The 18,750-nt window shown below is 40.8% G+C and overlaps 1 protein-coding gene across 6 annotated transcripts in view; it reads left to right on the top strand.

Annotated features, from left to right (window-relative positions):
- The window catches only part of DCLK1 (doublecortin like kinase 1), a 338,012-nt gene that overhangs the window by 303,405 nt on the left and 15,857 nt on the right, over positions 1 to 18,750 (top strand). For all 6 annotated transcript variants that reach the window (XM_036090978.2, XM_036090976.2, XM_036090979.2 and 3 more), the window contains 4 exons: positions 1,345 to 1,422; positions 1,796 to 1,892; positions 3,716 to 3,796; positions 15,100 to 15,213. In XM_036090978.2, coding sequence (XP_035946871.1) covers positions 1,345 to 1,422; positions 1,796 to 1,892; positions 3,716 to 3,796; positions 15,100 to 15,213 — 370 coding nt within the window. The remainder of the gene's footprint in view (positions 1 to 1,344; positions 1,423 to 1,795; positions 1,893 to 3,715; positions 3,797 to 15,099; positions 15,214 to 18,750) is intronic.

Raw genomic sequence — 18,750 nt, forward strand, 5'->3', positions numbered from 1 at the left:
ATTATCTGTGCAATACAAGCACCCTTAGGCATCAGAGGGCCACTGGGAATTTTCTGGTTTCTGTGTGCAGCAGTGTAAGATGAATGAAAATCTCTAGAACTGGGGGAGAAGGTGGGTGGCCTAACACGGATTAAGGACCTACCCTCTGCCAGGCCTTAAGCTCCTTTACTTGATTCTTCACTCTTCCAGTAGACGGCATGATTCCCATTTTGCACATGAGTAATCTCTCTGCGATGGTTGGGTTTCATGGAAGCTCATGACTAGATAGTGGTTGAGTCAGCATTTGAACTTGGGGCGTGTGAATAAAGGGCTCTTTATGGAAAGAGCCCTATTTCTTGCCAAGGATCATAGGCCAAGTTCTGAGGCACTAGTCTAACACGGGAGGATTGGGGAAGGGTGGTGCAGCAAGGGGAGACGGCCTTACTTTCTCCCCTCAATGAGTGGCGCAAACGCACACCTCAAGGTCTAGGCTGTATCCTCTGGTGACCCATCAGAGATAGTTTTACTGCTTGACTATTGACCAGAAAGGCAGAAGAACAGAATAGAGGAGAAGGGAATGCCAGCCGGGAAATCCCTCAGGTGGGAGGTAGGGTAATGGGGACTTTTTTATCCATCAAATTTGAGTGAGTTGGGAGCTCACATGTGTAACCTTGCCTGACCTCCCTCAGAGCATGCTGCCTCGGGTTTGGCTACGTTTTCTAGTTTTCTGCCGTGAGTACTCTGACATCCTGCCGGGAGGGAGGGGCCCCGGGGAGAAAGAAGATTGAGTTGGGCTCTTGGAGGCCCTGGTTGGAACCCAGCTCTGCCACTGATGTGTGATCTTGAGCAAAACTATTTACCCCCCAGATCCTTGGTTTTCTCCTCTATAAAATAGGCAATAATACTTATCCTGTGTAATGTAAAGAGTGGTTGGAAAAACAGCATAAGATAACATATATCAGTGCTTTACAAATTGGAGAATGTCCTATATGTAATCATTTTTTTCTAACATCAGGGACTTAGTTTCAAGGGTCCATCCCTATCTTAAAATTGATATGACTATAATAAACCTTTTTGATGAAACCTCTCACTTACTGATACTTGGATATGATCCTAGGCATGCTTTACTTCGATGTTTATTCATATGTCTTACTCTCTTTCTCTCTCTCTCTCTCTCTCTCTTTTTTTATTCTTTCCTTGAATTCTGTTTAGCTGGTGGGTTTTAGTTTAGTGTTTGTTGTTGGGTTTTTAAATTTTGTTTAGCTTGGTTTTTGGTTTAGAATAGTAGAGTCATCTATTTTGCCAATGTCCCATAATTTGTCCTGGCCCGACTTTTGCTAACTCTAACATCACTTACTTTTGCAGATATGGCCTCAAGGTGGACATCTGGGCAGCTGGTGTAATCACTTACATCCTGCTGTGCGGTTTCCCTCCGTTCCGTGGGTACGGGCAGTCATCTTTTATTCAGCACCAACAAAGCATTTCTGTATTCTCTGAGTGATCCATTCTGCCTTCTTGCACAAAGGAGCCTGAAGCAGGAAAGGAACATAAGAACTTGACTTCCAGTGCCTGTTATTTTTTCTATGTTGTACATACTCATTTACATGCCTTCCATAAATATTCCTCATATAATTTAAAAACTCATTCTTTCCTAATTGTCCAAAACAGTTCCATGCTGACATTTTGAATGGCTTAAAAACACACATTTTACACATTTATGGGGAAAGGAAAGGCTTGAATGCCTAAGAGTGAAGAGACATACTCTGGGTTGACAATTTAGTGCTGTTTTTTTCCTTGTTGTGGTTCATCTAAACAGAAGCGGTGATGACCAGGAGGTGCTTTTCGATCAGATTTTGATGGGGCAAGTGGATTTTCCCTCTCCATACTGGGATAACGTTTCTGATTCGGCAAAGGTAGGTTTCCAGTGCGTTTCCTTTTCCTGAGAGCCTGTGTGTCTTAATGCAATTATTGATTTTGACTCATTTTGTGCAAAGAGACCTAATGATGTTGTAAATAAGATTTCTGTCCATTTTGGTTATAATTACCAGGTTTTCCAAGAGTTCACAGTCATCAAGTCTTCTGTTCGTAGCCATCTCAACTTATCAAGTGGTCTCTGTTCCCCTGTTTTCATCACTCCCTGTTGTCACTCCAGTTACGTTGCTATAGCCTCTTGCTATACCCAACCCACACCAGGCTGCCTTAGATTTCGACATAGCTTATGGCTTTATCTCTTTTGGGTCTCAACTCAATTTCATCCTTTCAGGGAAGCTTTCCCGGACCACCCTGTTTTCAGTTGCAGGTCTTTAATCTACCTAGCTCACCTTATCTTCCTCATCTGCTTTATTTTTCTCTATAGGACCTACACCCACATGTCCTTCTGGTATACCATCTAACTACCTTTCTCTGTCCACCTTTATAGATAGGTAGATACAGATAGGCAGATACATCTTACTTATGTCATTTATTTTCTAATTTTCTCCCACTAGAACACAAATTTCATCAAGACAAGGATTTTTATGTATTTTGTTTATTATTATATCATCAATGCCTATGTAGTAACCAGTATATAACTAGTGCTTAACATGTATTAAAATGAATGAATAAGAGAGCAACCTCTAAGAAAACTAAAAATCTTACATGGAGACATTGGTAGAGCTTGAGATAAAAAAGAAAACTCTTTAATTGATTCCTTAAACTTACGTCTCCAAGCATTGACTTAAATTTTTGAAAAATTGATGTTGAGAAATAATTGACTTTTGATTATTCAGTGTGTATGCCTTTCCTTTCTCTGTGTCCTGAGTGTGAGTTCAATTTAAAACCTGACTTTTTCTGTGGCGGTAGAGGTCTTTTTGCCTGTGAGCAATCTCTTCAGGAACCAATCTACCTCTCAGTGCTGTCACTCATAACAAGAGGGCTCAAAGTCATTGACAGATAGGACCATCTCCCACACCCCCATGTCACCTGGCAAAGGGCATCACACCAAATAGTTGTTTTAATAAGTCCCAGCCTATGTTGGAAACTGAATGAATGCCTTCTTGCACAAAGGAGCCTGAAGCAAGAAAAGAACATAATGAGAACTTTAAGGTAGAATCTCTACATCAGTGGAAATAAATCATCCCCATCACAGAATGGTACTCAGACCGTGAATGTAAGGAACTGGATAACACATATCTAACCATTTTGTTACATGGGAACTTCTAATCCGAAGTGGACAAATGTATGACAGACTCATCATTAAAACCCAAGCTGTGCTTTCCTGGTCCAAATCATTTTGAACTCATGAGGAGGTCTCATTAATTTCAGAACCATTAAATCATTTGCCTCTTAATAGTTCCATTTTATTGGTATTGATTAATGTGGAAATTTTTGAAGCAATGTTAACAGATTTCTGTATTAAACTAACTTAGAAATCTGCCGTTCAAGTGTGAAATTCTAGACAAAGAAAGGAATATTAATTCTTTAACTTATATAATTTATTTCTTCTCTACTAAATACACTTTAATACACTTTCATTTTAATCTTCATTTCTTTTTTTTCTCCCAACTATAAGCCATATATTTATAGTTCTAAGTATTCACCTTTAACTTCTAAAGGTGTTAGATGGCTGTGGGTAAGTTGAGTTGATATATTTAAAATTTAGAGCTTTTCCAAACTAAAAGAGAACTTCCACATATGAAAATGCTCAGAATTTTGCCATAAAAATGAGACAAATGGAATCAAACGTTCCCTTCCACAGGAGCTCATCACCATGATGCTGTTGGTCGATGTCGATCAGCGATTTTCGGCTGTGCAAGTCCTTGAGCATCCCTGGGTTAATGTAAGTGACTTCCTCCTTTCCCTATATGTACTCCTAACGTTCCTTTCTAAAATTGCAGATTTCCTAATGATATCACCTCCTTTGTAAAGTGTTGTGTTCATATTTGTTCCTCCCCTTCAAACACACCGGAACAGTGATGGGATCTCAGACTGTTCCTCTGATGGATCCGTGCTGACGTGTGCTATCATGGTCCCCTGCACAGAGCCTTTCATTCGATTCAGATGGGGCTGCCTTCTGACTTGGGAGGTGCATGCACGTGGTCGCCAGCCCCCGCCCCCCAACCTACATTCTGAATACATCAATAAGAGCAGATTTTCTGAGTCAGTACCACTTTTGCATGATTCCTACCAAAAATACAGTTGACCCAAGGGTCTCCACATAAGCCTTGAAGTACTCCAATGCAGCACTTCTCAACCTTGAATTCGCTCAGAAGTCACCTGGGGATCTTGTTAAAATGCAGATTCTAATGTCGTAGATGTGAGGCTCTGAATTTCTCAAAGCTCCCAGATGCCACTGCTGCTATTTGAGTACTAGAGTCGAATGATACATCTGTATGAAAGAATTCTCCGGAGCACAGTCGTTATATTTTGTCCCTATATCTCTCTACAATGGATTGATAAGGTTTGTTTTGAATCATAATATATGCATAGAGTACTTCACTTATAAAGTCTGCCCAGGACTCTTTTAAGCACCTCACATACATTAACTGATGGTGTTCTTCCCAACAACTGTATAATCTAGGTACTATTGTGACCCTCATGGGTACATGGAAGCTCCAGACCTAGGTTTAATGGTTCTTAGAAGACAGACATGTGCATATTGATACGGACATGAACACAGGCAGGAACAAGTACAACACGGTTAGCTCGTTGATAGAAATTTTGCCAGCCTTCCTATGGCTTCAAGTGATCTGGCTGTGAGTTGAAGGCAACAAAATATTCCACTTCTCTAAATTATCACCATAGTGATTGGTCAGGTGGTTTTGCGTCTTTTTTCCCCCAAATCACTAATTTTAGGGATAACGTATGATTGAAAGCACAGTGTTGAGACAGACTACATCCAAGGTGACAAGAGCTTGGGATCTTGTTCATGTTCCACCACGTGATGGCCATGGGCCGAGGTTCTAGCACTTTTTTTATTTTTTTGTTTTTTGTTATTGTTTTTCTTGTTTTAAATTATTATTAACATATAATATAGTAGTTGTTTCAGGGGTAGAGGTCTGTGATTCATCAGTCTTACACAACACCCAGCACTCACCACAACACATACCCTCCCCAATGCCCCTCACCCAGCCACCCCGTCCCTCCAGTCCCCTCCCCTCCAGCAACCCTCAGTTTGTTTCCTGAGATGAAGAGTCTCTTATAGTTTGTCTTCCTCTCTGGTTTTGTCTTGTTTCATTTTTTCCTCTCTTCTATGATCCTCTGCCTTGTTTCTTAAATTCCACATATCAGTGAGATCATATGATAATTGTCTTTCTCTGATTGACTTATTTTGCGTAGCATAATACCCTCTAGTTCCATCCACGTCATTGCAAATGGCAAGATTTCATTTTTTTTTTTTAAGATTTTATTTATTTAGGGCGCTTGGGTGGCTCAGTTGGTTAAGCGACTGCCTTCGGCTCAGGTCATGGTCCTGGAGTCCCTGGATCGAGTCCTGCATCGGGCTCCCCGCTCGGCGGGGAGTCTGCTTCTCCCTCTGACCCTCCCCCCCTCATGTGCTCTCTCTCATTCTCTCTCTCTCTCAAATAAATAAATAAATAAAATCTTAAAAAAAAAGATTTTATTTATTTATTTGACAGAGAGAGACACAGCGAGAGAGGGAACACAAGCAGGGGAAGTGGGAGAGGGAAAAGCAGGCTTCCCGCCTAGCAGGGAGCCCGATGTGGGGCTTGATCCCAGGACCCTGGGATCATGACCTGAGCTGAAGGCAGACGCTTCACGACTGAGCCACCCAGGCGCCCCAAGATTTCTTTTTTTTTTTTTGATGGCTGTGTAATATTCCATTGTAGATATATACCACATCTTCTTTTTCCGTTCATTTGTCAATGGACATCTGGGCTCTTTCCATAGTTTGGCTATTGTGGACATTGCTGCTATAAACATTGGGGTGCAGGTGCCCCTTCAGATTATTACATTTGTATCTTTGGGGTAAATACCCAGTAGTGCAATTGCTGGGTCGTAGGGTAGCTCTTTTCTAGCACTTTATGTGTAGAGATGTAAAACAGGAGGATATTTATGAATGTTGAATGTGAGTATAGATATACAGCTAAGGGTTGTTTTAAATATTTTCGTAGAGCAAAACTTCCTAATTGGTGTATAAATGTATAAAGATATCAATCCCCTCAGCCCTTGGGATAGTCAGGCAGGGCAGCTAGAGTCCAGAAGTGATCACCTCCAGCCTCAGAACCTTTGCATTTATCCCAGGGTGCTAAACAAAAGTTACCCTTTTCTATGAAGTGGGAAAAGTTAGGAAGTGTCTCAGGTAAGCCTAATAATAAACCTGCAGGATAGACAGAGTGGATATTATTGTACCCATTTTACAGGTGAGGAGACTGAGGCTAAGGTAAGTGATTTGCCCGGAGTAGCAAAGGTTGTGATTGAGTCAGAATTTGCAGCCAGGTCTCCTCACTCCAAGCCCATTTGCTTTAAAGTCCTATGCACTGAATTATATCTACCTGTTATACCTTTGTTATACATGAAAGCACCGTGAATATTGCAAAAGCATGCATGTGTACATCATATCGTTATAATGATTGTTCATGCAAGTTAGCAACATCTTCAAAGGAATTTACCTAGGTCGTGGCACCTTTCCCTTAGATTTGCAGGGAGGAAGAGGCACAGGCCTGCTGCAGCCTTTCCTGTGGCATCAGTTGGTTCTGATTGATCAACATGCTAATTAAAAGCCCATGATCTACAAATCGTCCAATTGCATGATAGCACTAGAAACAGTGGGACTCTGACCACACAGAATAAGCCAGAAAATCAGAATTTGAAACATGGCCTTTGAAGGTTCACAAAGAGCCATAGAGGAAAGAGATTTCATGGACTGCAAATAGCCATTTTAGGTTTTTAAATACGTTTTCGTCAGAGGACCCCCGCCTGGCAGGCCCGCCCTCTGGAAGCTCTGATACAGCAGACAGGCATCGGAGGGAGGCCACGCCAGCCAGCCTCTGGGTGGGGAGAGCGGTGCTATAGAGGATTCCCTAGAGGAGGAGACGCCAGTGCTCTATCCCAAAGGAGGCAGGGAAGGAGATGTCCAGCAGAGCCAGCTCCGACAGGGTATGCATGTCTGTTTTAAGATACCTTTGTGGACGGAAGCACATTTGTCTGTATATTCGGGGGGGCTAGAAAGCAGTTAGAAGCACCCTTACCCTGATTCCAAACCAAATGACCCTGTATCCATATATATATTCCCAATTCCGTGGGATAAAGAAACAAAATTAGGAAGACTTTTGGCTGTTACCTTTGGAAAACTAGGTTGCTCCTTTCCCTAAAGCAGCATGTACATTTCTCAGCAGTAACTTTCTGCCTTCTCAACCAGCTTTGTACACATTTTTACACATGGTCCCACTTTGCTGATAATTAGGCTCCACCACGCCCTCTAAAACGTGGACTTTCGCTGTCATTTTAGTTTTCCCTCTCAGATTCCCTAAAGACATTTCTTAAAAGTGAGGATAACATTTAAGGGATTATCTAGGAGATTTAAAACTAAAAAGTACCCTTTTTATCATTCTAACGGACCTTAGATTCTGAGGGAAAAAACTATTGATGTTAGCAGAAACTTAAAAAAAAAAAAAACCCGAAATGTATGAAATGATTGCTTAACTTTTGAAATTGTATTTATATAGTAACTAAATCAGAAAAATGATTATTGTCTCAGAAACATAAATGAAAAAGCATATATAAGCTTTCACAACGAGCCTTTAGTGTTTTTCAAGATCTCTAAGTGCAACAAATGAACAACCAAGCAATCAAAATAAATAAATTAGGCATTTAAATGGAAGTCCATTTGACAAGACATTTTGCATTTGGTGATCAAATTATATCTGATCACCGCAGAGAACTCTACCTCAGGGGGAAAGAGGTAATAATAATTATCTGAGCCCTGAGGAAGTCGTCAGAAAGCATTTCCTGTACTCTCATTTGTCCTAATTGTCTCTGTTGCTTATCCAGTGACCTTTTCACTTGGTGCCCTTGGAATTGAAAAGGCAGTCCCTTATGAAACAGAGAGTAGAGCAATAGAATCGGAAAATCTAGTCAGCAAAAGTCACTTGTTTTAACCTTACTCTAGGCTCAGTTTTTTTCATTCACTCTGGGTGGGAATGCCATTGTGCTCCTTGGTGTTCTGGGCGCCTGCTCTGTTATGCAGAGAGTCATGAGCGAGGCATCTAGGTGGATTGTTCTAGCAAACCAGATGGACAAAGGCAGCATCAACGTGCAGCCAGGTGTCTAGGAGAGGAACGTGGGCTTCCGGAAGGAGCACCAGCTCACCCTCCTGTGGTAACCTTGGGACAGTCATTTCACTCCCTTAAATCTGTTTTTGTGTCTGTGAACTGAAGATAATAGAATCAGCCTCTTGGGTTGTTATGAGGATGGAGAAAGGAATATATATTTGAAGGGTCTGAGAGGACAGTCTTTAAGCACTAGCACTGTGTAGGTACTTGATACATATTTGGGGAATTTGGGTCTGAGAGAGGCAACAGCTCTGTCATCTGTTGCTATGTGCTGGTGAAATACAAATTGTGATGGATGTTGGCGTATGAGAAGTTTGATTAAGAAGGAGAACCTTCTCATCCTCCCCCCAAAAATTCCATTTGTGTACCCCCAGCTCCATGTAGATAATGTGTGCATTATCCGCTCTGTTGTATTCTTTAGTATCACAGTTGTTTCCTTTACCATGACTACAGAATACCAACAGGAATTGTCCTGGCTTAAGTTTATTTACCTTAGTGCTCATCTAGTAGAGAACCACGGGATTAAGGCACATAGGACACTGAAATTGACATTAATACATCTTGCTCATTCCAGGGATTGTGGAGAAAGTTGGGTCCCTTTCCCCCAAAGGACACTTTGTTGATAGAAAAGGTAGGTTAGTGATAAGTTCATAAATGTAATTGGCATGTTCCCCCCCCAAAAATTCTCATTTGTAAATAGGATTAAATTATCACCATTGTAATATTCCAGATATATTACTATTATTGCATTTTTGTTTTCAAAGTGTTGACCTATTTTATCCCATGTTATTCTCCCGATACTAGGGTAAATGTCCATCTCAACACTACAATTCTTTGAGTTTATGTTTTACCTCCAATTATTTTCCTGATTTCATTGATGAGGAAACTGAGCCTCAGAGAAGTCTCCAGCGTAAAGCTCCGTGGAGTTTCTAGCACAAGGTCTGATGCTTGGATTTTGCCTCTAGTGATTCTGACTTAATTGGGCAGGCATCTGGGCAGGCAGCAGGAAATCTAAGAGCTCCCAGGTGGTTCTACAGTGAAACCAAGATTGAGAACCTCTGTCCTGGTGGAAAGAATGGGTTGAAATAAGTCAGGTGTAAGTATTTAGCCAATTCAAGACTTCTATCACCTTCCTGGCCTTTAAATTTTATTTTACTTCATGTGTCTCACCTTCCTACTCTTTTTTAAAAGGTAGTACTAAAAAATAAACAAACAAACAAACAAACTACTAAGCCAAGATATTCAAAAAGAATAAAGAAGGAGAGGAAGAAGAAAAAATAAAAAAATAAGAGCCTGGATAATCTCCCGAGATATTCCATACTAACTAAAAGCAGCTCTCCCCACACAAAAATTTATATGCATTCATCTTGTGCTGGCGGAATTTGTTAGAAATTAAGAGAGCCCCCAGTGATACTGTAATAATAAATAAAACCATCTATTTATATTCATAAATTAGAAATGATGACATGGAGTCCCACTTTCCAATTGGGCATCTTACCTTCTCCCTTCTCCGAGCTAGATCGTAATTTACTTCACATTTTCTCCTCCAGTGCAGTGTGAGGTGTAGACATAGAGGATGCATCGGCCCCAGCTGAACAGAGTCAAAGGTCCTGGGTGCCAGACAGCCGGAGATGGTTAGCAAGAGTCAAGAGGCCAAACCCTGGGATGCGAGAGGGAGCTGCGATTGAAGAGTACTCTAATGTACTTGAGAGATTGTTTAAAACTAAATCAGGATATTCTAGTAGTAAACGTCTCAAGACTGCCGTACTTCTCATAAATTCACAGATATTATTAATAACAGAGTCTGGTAATGAATTGACTGCAAATCAGATCCATGAGTTGAAAACAAAAATCCATGAGGGGAGGAGGGTTTTCTAAAGCATGACCCCTGGAATGGTTTCCCTGAGGAAAGAGGGGAATTCACTCCCCCACAACCCCCCACAGCTGCTCCCCAACATCCGCTGGAGAAATGGAGATCAGGAGGCTAGGTCTCCGAAAGACAGCTGTGAGAGTTCATTTTCCATTTTGCAAACTAATTTTGTTCTTGTCAGTTGCAATGCTCTGCCAAGTGGTGGATGGGAATTTCTAAATCAAAAACCACTAACCTCAAACCACAACCAGCGCATGTGAAACTTCAGAAACTACTCCCAGAAACTACATACCAGAACGTATGGTAATGATACTATAACTATTTGTAACATACTGCCAGGTTGGTCACGTTTAGAAAATTCATAGCACATTTTTGGCACACAATCTATTCAGAATAATGGTGATAAAGATGTATATATAAAAATGTATGTTTTTAATGGCCCTATTTATTTTATTGATGCAAGACAGTAAGTTAGCTAAATCTCCATCATCAATCTGTATGCCTCAGGTACAGATTAGGTCCCTGCAAAGCCAGTTGTTTATACCTTTTAATCCAATTATGCTCAGTCTTCAAAACTGATATAGAAACTCTGCAGACTTTTAGTTGCTGTGAGGGGTGCGTGTGTGTGTGTGTGTGTGTGTGCACGTGTGCGCGCCCGCATGCACGCACACCCCTCTCTGAGACACCTTATTTCATTGAAAAAAAAACAACCCCGAAATGTTTTAAGATTTATGAAGTCAGAAGCATCTCTGACAACTTGTGAGGGTTGTTTCAAGACTTTCATTGCTTCAACATGAACTAATAACCCAAGGGAAGCTGAAACCTTCACTAGAATTTAAAGCTGGAGGTCTGAACCCTCAGGACCCAACATCTAAAAGAGTTGCAAAGAGTCTTGACAGGAGATCAGGACCAAGACAGAGCTGGGAAATAACAGCAACAACCATTCTGAGGGTGGTGAGAAAGCAAACTCTTAGCTCAGGAACTGGCAGGGGGAAGAAAAGCCAAGTAAAAAAAAGAAAGTTCTGGCTAAGATGTCACCACAGGTGGGGAAATGGGGAGATGGTGGGTTGGTGCAGCAGGGGATGAATTGCCCTCAGTAAGTCGGGAAGGGGCTGCTCCTATGGAATCCCTACTATTTGTTCTCTGTTTGCACCAAGCCCGTTCAGCATAGCCTGTGTGGATCATAGGACCACGCTGTGACCCAATGCAACTTCATGTCATCCAGTGTCAGCCAGGCCTTCTGGTGCTGTCTGCCCCACAGAGGATTCGAGAGCCTGGCCGGAGTAGGTCACATTGCCACATCCCAGATTCGTGGACATCCAGTCTCTCCTTGACATAAAAGTCAACTGCATTCCACTGGGCCCCCTGACGTGCTCAGCATCCCTTTTACTGACCTCCATGCAGATGCTTCCCAGGCTCCACTGAGGCCTAGCCAGATATTCTGTTTTTTTCAGTCCCTAATTTAATCCTTCTTTCTCCTTACCATCGTGCCACTTTCATAGTGGGAGAGAGGACTCCTCAAATCCTAGCATTTAACTCTTAGGGAGCCCTTTGTAACCGATGCCATGCGAATGAATGCTCTGGATGGATGCAATGTGGTGTTGTGGAAAGAATACTTTCAGACCTGGTTCAGTCCTGACTCAACCGCTTTCTAGCTGTGTGACCTTGAGCAAATTACTTAACCTTGCTGAGCCTCAGTTTGCTCATCTTCAAAATGGTCCTAATAATGCATATCATCATAGAGGATAATCTGAGGCTTAAGGGGCTCGTATGTGTAAATCACTCGCCAAGGGCCACATAGCACTTAACACCTGTGTCACCTTCCTCTCCCTGTCTTTCTCTTTTATCTTTGCTCCCCTCCACCTTCAAACTCGGGCCTCACCCTTTCTCTCCTTACTTCATCATGCATCAGGTAAACCTGCGCCTCCCCAGTGCAAACGGCTTCCCCTCCCTTCCATCCCTGCCCCTCACTCTGATTAGCTCGTCTCGTGTCTTCTGGCTCTTCCTTTCCAGCAGCTTCTGATCCTGAGACAGCAAATATGCTCAAGGTGTTGTTGTCCTAAAGAGAAAAACCTTCCTTCAGCCAGCTTCCCGATTATGTTTTTCACATTTGTTGTCATACAAATTTGCCATACAAATCGCTTTGCCTGAGCTAGCCTGGAACTCTATTAAGAGATGATTACACATACAAGTATAATCTTGGGGGTGAGGCCCAATGGGGAACCCCTGTCTCAGGCTGCTCCCTTTCCCTCAGGCAGAGCCCCAACCTCTGCCAGATACATGACACTAATACTTGGAAGACTCTCAGTAAACGCACGTCCTTTCATCCCTCGTCAAATGTTTAAATGCTTCCAAAATTCTAACTTAGATTCCAGAGGCCTGTTGTTCCATCCACCATTAAAAAAGCATTTTCACCCTTGTGTTTAAAGCTCTGGATTGCAAGATTCTAATTCTTCGTGAGTGAGTGAAAGGTAGTTAGCCCTCCACACTTCCTACCCTTACACCCCTCTTATTAAAAAAAGCATTGTTTTTATTCCTAATGGAGACAAAGGCTTCCATCTCCGGATCTTTCTGGTAGTCATTTGTGGCCAGTCTTTTCCTGTTTTTTTTTCAGCTTTCTCCATCATTAACCAGATAAACTGGTTAACTCATTGTTTGGCAAACAGGCCTTGAGGTTTCCCACTCGCTCACTTCTGTACACCAAAACAGCAGTTCCCTGATCTCTAAGGGTCAATTGTTCCTCCTCATGAAGGACCAGGCTGGATGCCATAGTCCTCATGAAGTCCGCTCTGTTCACAACTGAAAATACGTCCTCTCTCCTCTGAACTCCTTCCTTGTTTCTAGCTGAGCCACAAGGCTCCATGCCTTATGACAGCTCCTTCTTATCTTGTTGATCTGCTTTATTATTTGACATTGTGTGTGCGTACTTTGTCTCTCAATTAGCCCACAAGGTTCTGGTGGGCAGAGACCATTTTTCTCCCACCCTCTGCCATCCCTGCATAGCCTGGGACAGAGTAAGTACTTTGTATGATCCCGTTTCTGTTCCCTCCCCAAGTATTATCCCACTGTTACCCTCATTGACCTTCACTTTATGTCTGACTCTTTTCACAATACGGATTTTTAAAAATTTTTTGAATTCACTCTGCAATCACTGGAAAGCATCCTTCTTCCAGATTTGATTTCAGGTGTGACTTAATAAGCATAATAATTGTTCCTTCTTCTAGCCATTAGTAAATCAGTCCAAGAATATCACAAATTGAGTATCCACTGTGAGCAGGGTGCTGAACCAGGGGCTCATATTAAAGATTACAGAAAATGTGGAAGATGTGATATAAAAGGGCAAGAGTTCGGAGTTGTTGATATGCTATATATATTTGCACTCTTTACATTCTTTTTGGTCTTAGGTGATTTCGTACATATATAACTTCTATATGTAAATGTATAGAGAGAATTGAGAGTTATATATTACACATATATAGAGAGTTATATAGTTATATAGAGTTATATATAGAGTTATATATATAGTTATATATAACTCTCCCTATATATAAGTTATATATGTACATATATATGTTATATATGTTATATATGTTATATATGTTATATATGTACATATATAAGTTATATATGTGCGAAATCACCTGAGATCAAAAAGAATGTAAAGAGTGCAAAGATATATAATGTAAAACCATTAGGAGTTTACAGAAGAACCATTCTAATGAATTATGCCTCATGGGGGAAAAATGTTTTGGAACAGGTGATTTGGACCCATGTTTTGAAGAAAAAGAGAGGCCACAGGGTCCATAAGAGCAAAGCCCACGCCTCTTTTTGCTCACCAGCTTTCCCCACTACTTCCTGCAGTGCCTGGTCCACTGTAGACATGCAGTGAATAGCGCCTGAATGCATGAATAGCCAAACACTGAGGGAAGGGAAGACTAGGTTATGTAGAAGAGCGAGCATGTTATGCTAGGGAAGCAGCCATTTATTTTCCTGGGTGGAGCCAAGAAATAACATGCAAAATGATGGAAAGGAAAGAAAGAAGGAAAATGATGAATGGCATTGAAGTCTTGCCAGGAATTTTGGTTTTAACAGATAGTAACAAACACTTTATTATCCCTTCATTCATTTATTCCGCAAATACGTCTTAAGCATCTACTGTGTGCCAAAGCACTATGCTAAGACCCGAGGACTCGGTAGCGAACAGAACCCAGTCTCTGTCTTCAAGGACTGGGCAGCCTTTTCAACATGAGCTAGTAAGTGGCAGCACATACTTAGGGCTCTGGTTAGTGTTATCCTAACAGTCTTTAGCAAAGGGGAGCAATCTGTCTAGCCTCCATCATAGACAGCTCCGGCGGAGAGCAGAAGCCTTCGTTAAAAGGAGCCTCGATGTGAAGTACGTCAAAATAACAGATGATTTGAAGGCAGTGAGGAGGATTGAAAACCTAAGGAAGAACTTTTTGCCTGGGAGGTTGTCTGGGATTATAGAATGGTCGACTGAGGAGCTGTGGACCCAGCCTGAGTTTATTTACGGGCCCTTGCATGAGCCCAGGACTGTCAGTTGCCTCGTGTTGGGGTCTGAATGATGGGCTAAGAGGATAAAACTCTTGGTTCAGGAAAAAAAGATGTTTACATTGATTTTTTGTGGGGTTCAGATTTAACTTGCCCTTTGGCGTATGTCCCCAGAGCCCTGGCTGAAATCAGTTTTATTAGAAACCAAAAACAGAAGTAACAACTTTTATTTAGGGACAGAACTCTGGGGGTCAGATGACGCAGCAAATTAATTTTAAGGCAGGTGTGGAAATGAACAAGACCTCAGAGTGCTACTTCAACAACAGACATTGGTTACTTTATTTCTGAAATCTTAGGAATTCTAAGATCCCAGCTTGTTACTAGAAGATCTCGGCCTCATTTTCCGTTTAGCTCATTTTTTTTTTTTCTTTTTCTCCTTTTTTCACTTCTTTCTTTTTTTTCCCCCCTCAGGATGATGGCCTCCCAGAAAATGAACATCAGCTGTCAGTAGCTGGAAAGATAAAGAAGCATTTCAACACAGGCCCCAAGCCGAATAGCACGGCCGCTGGAGTTTCTGTCATAGCAGTAAGCATCTGAAATATCCACCTTAACTTTTTAAAAAGCAATCCACCTAAGAGACAGGCAGAATGGGTCAATCCCACCCAGAGACAGCAGAATGGGTCATTTCTTTAGACAGCTCGACCACTTAATGCACCGGGGGAGGTTTGGGGCTTGTATATATGGTGTGTTTTTGCTGAACATTTCCCTAGGAGTCACATCATTATCCAACACCTCCAGGGTGTCTTGCAGGATATATTAATTTCATGATTTATTTTTTAAAGCAGAAAACCTCCCCCACAGTGGACTCTGTGCCAATGCAAACTTTGGGGCTCTGAGAAAAAGAGTTCCCAGTGTCCTTTTGCCAGGACCTGGAGGGAGAGGGAAGCCGAGAGAGACAACACTGCAGAGAGAGATCGGAACACTATAGATCTTTGTACGAGACCCAAATGAAAGCCAAAACATAGCAGGAGGCTTGCACAGTAAGATTTTCAGTGAAACTGAGTTGCTGTGAACACCCAAAGAAATAATGGTGTCTTGCTCCTTAGAAATCCCTGTTTTTAAACTTGAAAGTCTTTTACCATTTACCATTTTATTGATGTGGCTTCACAAGGATTTTTTTTTTTTTTGTCTGTTCTATACATGCAGACATACACTATATGCAATTTGATAGCAGCTCTAGGCAAAGATTAAATTGGGCAGAGAAATAATGAAACCTCATACTTCCTGGTGTCATATTCTAGAGTAAATATATTCAAGTCCCAGATTACTTGAGTTTTTAATAATTTCCTTTTTTCAGAGTATGTAAATTTTAACAGCATATTCCATGTGGAATCACTTGAGCTGTTTTTCTTTTCTCAACAAAGAACTTAGACACTGCAATGTCGAATTTTAAAAAGTATATGTACTACGCAACAGTATCTTATGCTCATGAGCAATACTGAATGTTTTACCACTACTTTGGGTGTTCTATTCCCTTTCTCTTTCTCTTTTTCGGGTGTGTTAGAGCTCCAGATAAACTAAAGATAAATAAGTGACATATTCGATACAATCCATCCTAGATCTGGGTTACTAACTATTTGGTAGGAGCTTCCAGAATTTGCAGGTGGCACAAATGTATGCGTACACTTTCTTGTACTGTTTGCATTTCATGTTTTTTGACTGAACCCTTTCCACAGTGAGTTACAAGTGAGTAACTGGCTCATGAGCCCACTCACAGTGTTAAGTCGAGACTCTTTCACATGCTCCTCAGTGCTGCTGAGGGTTTAAAATTGCAAGTTGTCCTTCTTGCCCTCTCTCTCTAGTTTGTTCTAAGGAAATTCAACGTAGAAGTACATTGTCCTTCATGTCTTTATAGATGTCAGTGTTCTTTGTGATCAGCTAATATTCAGTCAGTAATTTGGGGAAGTAACAATCTCATGGTGATTCTAAACTAAACCAGACCTTCTATACTCTGTTTTCATCATTCATTCAAGATATAAGTCTATTCCAAAATGTTCGATTCCACAATTTTCTTTTGGAATGGACTGCCAGCACGCTTGTCCATGAAAAGGACTGCTTTTCTACTCCCGCTGAGGGCTTACAAAGCTGCTAGAAAGGGTGCTTTCCCACCTTTGTCATTTTGTTTTTGTTTTCGTTTTTCTTGGTCTTTTATTTTAATTAGTCTTTGGTTAAGTTTGCCTTGGTTGCTCAATAATGGTTTGTTCACAGTATTCTGGGAGTCTTATAATGACCAAGGGCAGGAACTTCAGGGCAATTTTCCAGTGGATAGACAACACAGATTTGAGGAGAAATCCTACTTTAATCAAACGGGGATAAATTCCGAAACCTAATCCATCTGAGTTTATTAAAACTTTATCTAAGTAGATCTCAAAAAACTTAACTAGTATTTGAAGATCAAGGTCTATGGATCATGATTGGACCATTTTGAATACAATTTCATATCTGTTTCTCGGTTCATCACTAACATGTTTCCATGGAAACTGTACGAACTAGCAATATACTTATAAATTGCAAAACTGACAGTGTAGGGCTGAGTTACGCATTGTGTGCCTATTGAATCTTCTTTATTCACTACAAATGTAAAAAACATTATCAACTTAACTCAGACTCAAAATAATTAACTATTTGGAGAAATATCTGGAAAGTGCCTTGTCCACTCTAAAGCACAATTCACATGTTAATTAGTATCACTAGTATTTTAAGCATGAAAGAGAGCACAACTGTAAATTTCAGGGGTTGTTTCAGGAGAATCTGGCCTGCCATGCATCCTCTCCAGAATGCTTTTCTCTCATAAATGTCCACACCCTCCATTAGAACCTGGGAGCGGTCACCAGTGGCAGGGAGGGGCTGGGGATCAGAAGTTGGCCAATTTAGCTGCCTTCGTGAATAACTTTCAGAATAGCATTGGATAAGTCAATTTACACTCCACAGCAGTTTTCCCATTCTTACAGGGCAAAGACTAAGTCTCAGGGGACCATCACAAGAGAAAGGAGCCCTGGCATTAAATAATACAGTTGACCCTTGAACAACACGGGTTTGAACTGCATGGGTCCACTTAGATGTGGATTGTTTTTAAATAAATACAAGACTGTAAGTGTATTTTCTCTTATGATTTTCTTAATGACATGTTCTTTTCTCCAGCTTACTTAATTTATACAGTATGTAATACATATCCAAAATATGTGTTAATCGACTGTTTATGTTATCAGTAAGGCTTCCTCTGGTTAGCAGTAGGCTCTTAGTAGTTAAGTTTTTTTGGGGGGGGGTCAAAATTTATACATGGATTTCCGACTGTGCTGGGGGTCAGCATCCCTAACCCTCTCATTGTTCAAGAGTCAACTGTATTCCAATTCAAACTAAACTAAGGTTTTCAGCATCCCTAACCCTCTCATTGTTCAAGAGTCAACTGTATTCCAATTCAAACTAAACTAAGGTTTATCTACAAAAGAATGACATTCTGCTGTGAGGCAGAATATAAGCGGTAGGTAGGAGGAATAGCGTTCATAAATGGTGCATTCTGTCAACACCATTTGGCAATTTAATAATGCAATATAATTATTAATTCATCTACGTGAAAATTCCTATAATTAATATAATTTTGTAATGGCTTCTATTGATAGATACAGAAAAAAATTGATTGCAGCACAAATTTCATTCAGATAATTTTTTTCCCATGGGCATGTATGCTCTCCCCAGAGGCTATAAAATAATGTATTTTGTTTTAAACTGCCTCTATGGGACTGATTGTTTGGAAATTACATACACCCTTTAAAATGAAAAATTCTACTATAGAATGTAGTGTCCATCAGCTTGTATTTTCAGGAAATCAACAATTAAATCATTAGTCTTTAACTGTCACTTCTCCTTCCTTAGATAGAAATCTAACTACCCAGTGGAGATTGGCAATGCTTATAAAGGAATTTGGGGCACTTTTTTTTTTTTTCCTAGAGTGACAAAGGAAAAAAAGCATACTGTCATAACAAACAAGATCTAGTCACAGATGTAATTTATGACGTGAGCGTAGTTTAGCATGCGCTCATGGTTCTGAACCTCAGTGTTTTT

The sequence above is a fragment of the Halichoerus grypus genome, chromosome 4 (assembly GCF_964656455.1).
Source record: "Halichoerus grypus chromosome 4, mHalGry1.hap1.1, whole genome shotgun sequence".
Classification (NCBI taxonomy): domain Eukaryota; kingdom Metazoa; phylum Chordata; class Mammalia; order Carnivora; family Phocidae; genus Halichoerus; species Halichoerus grypus.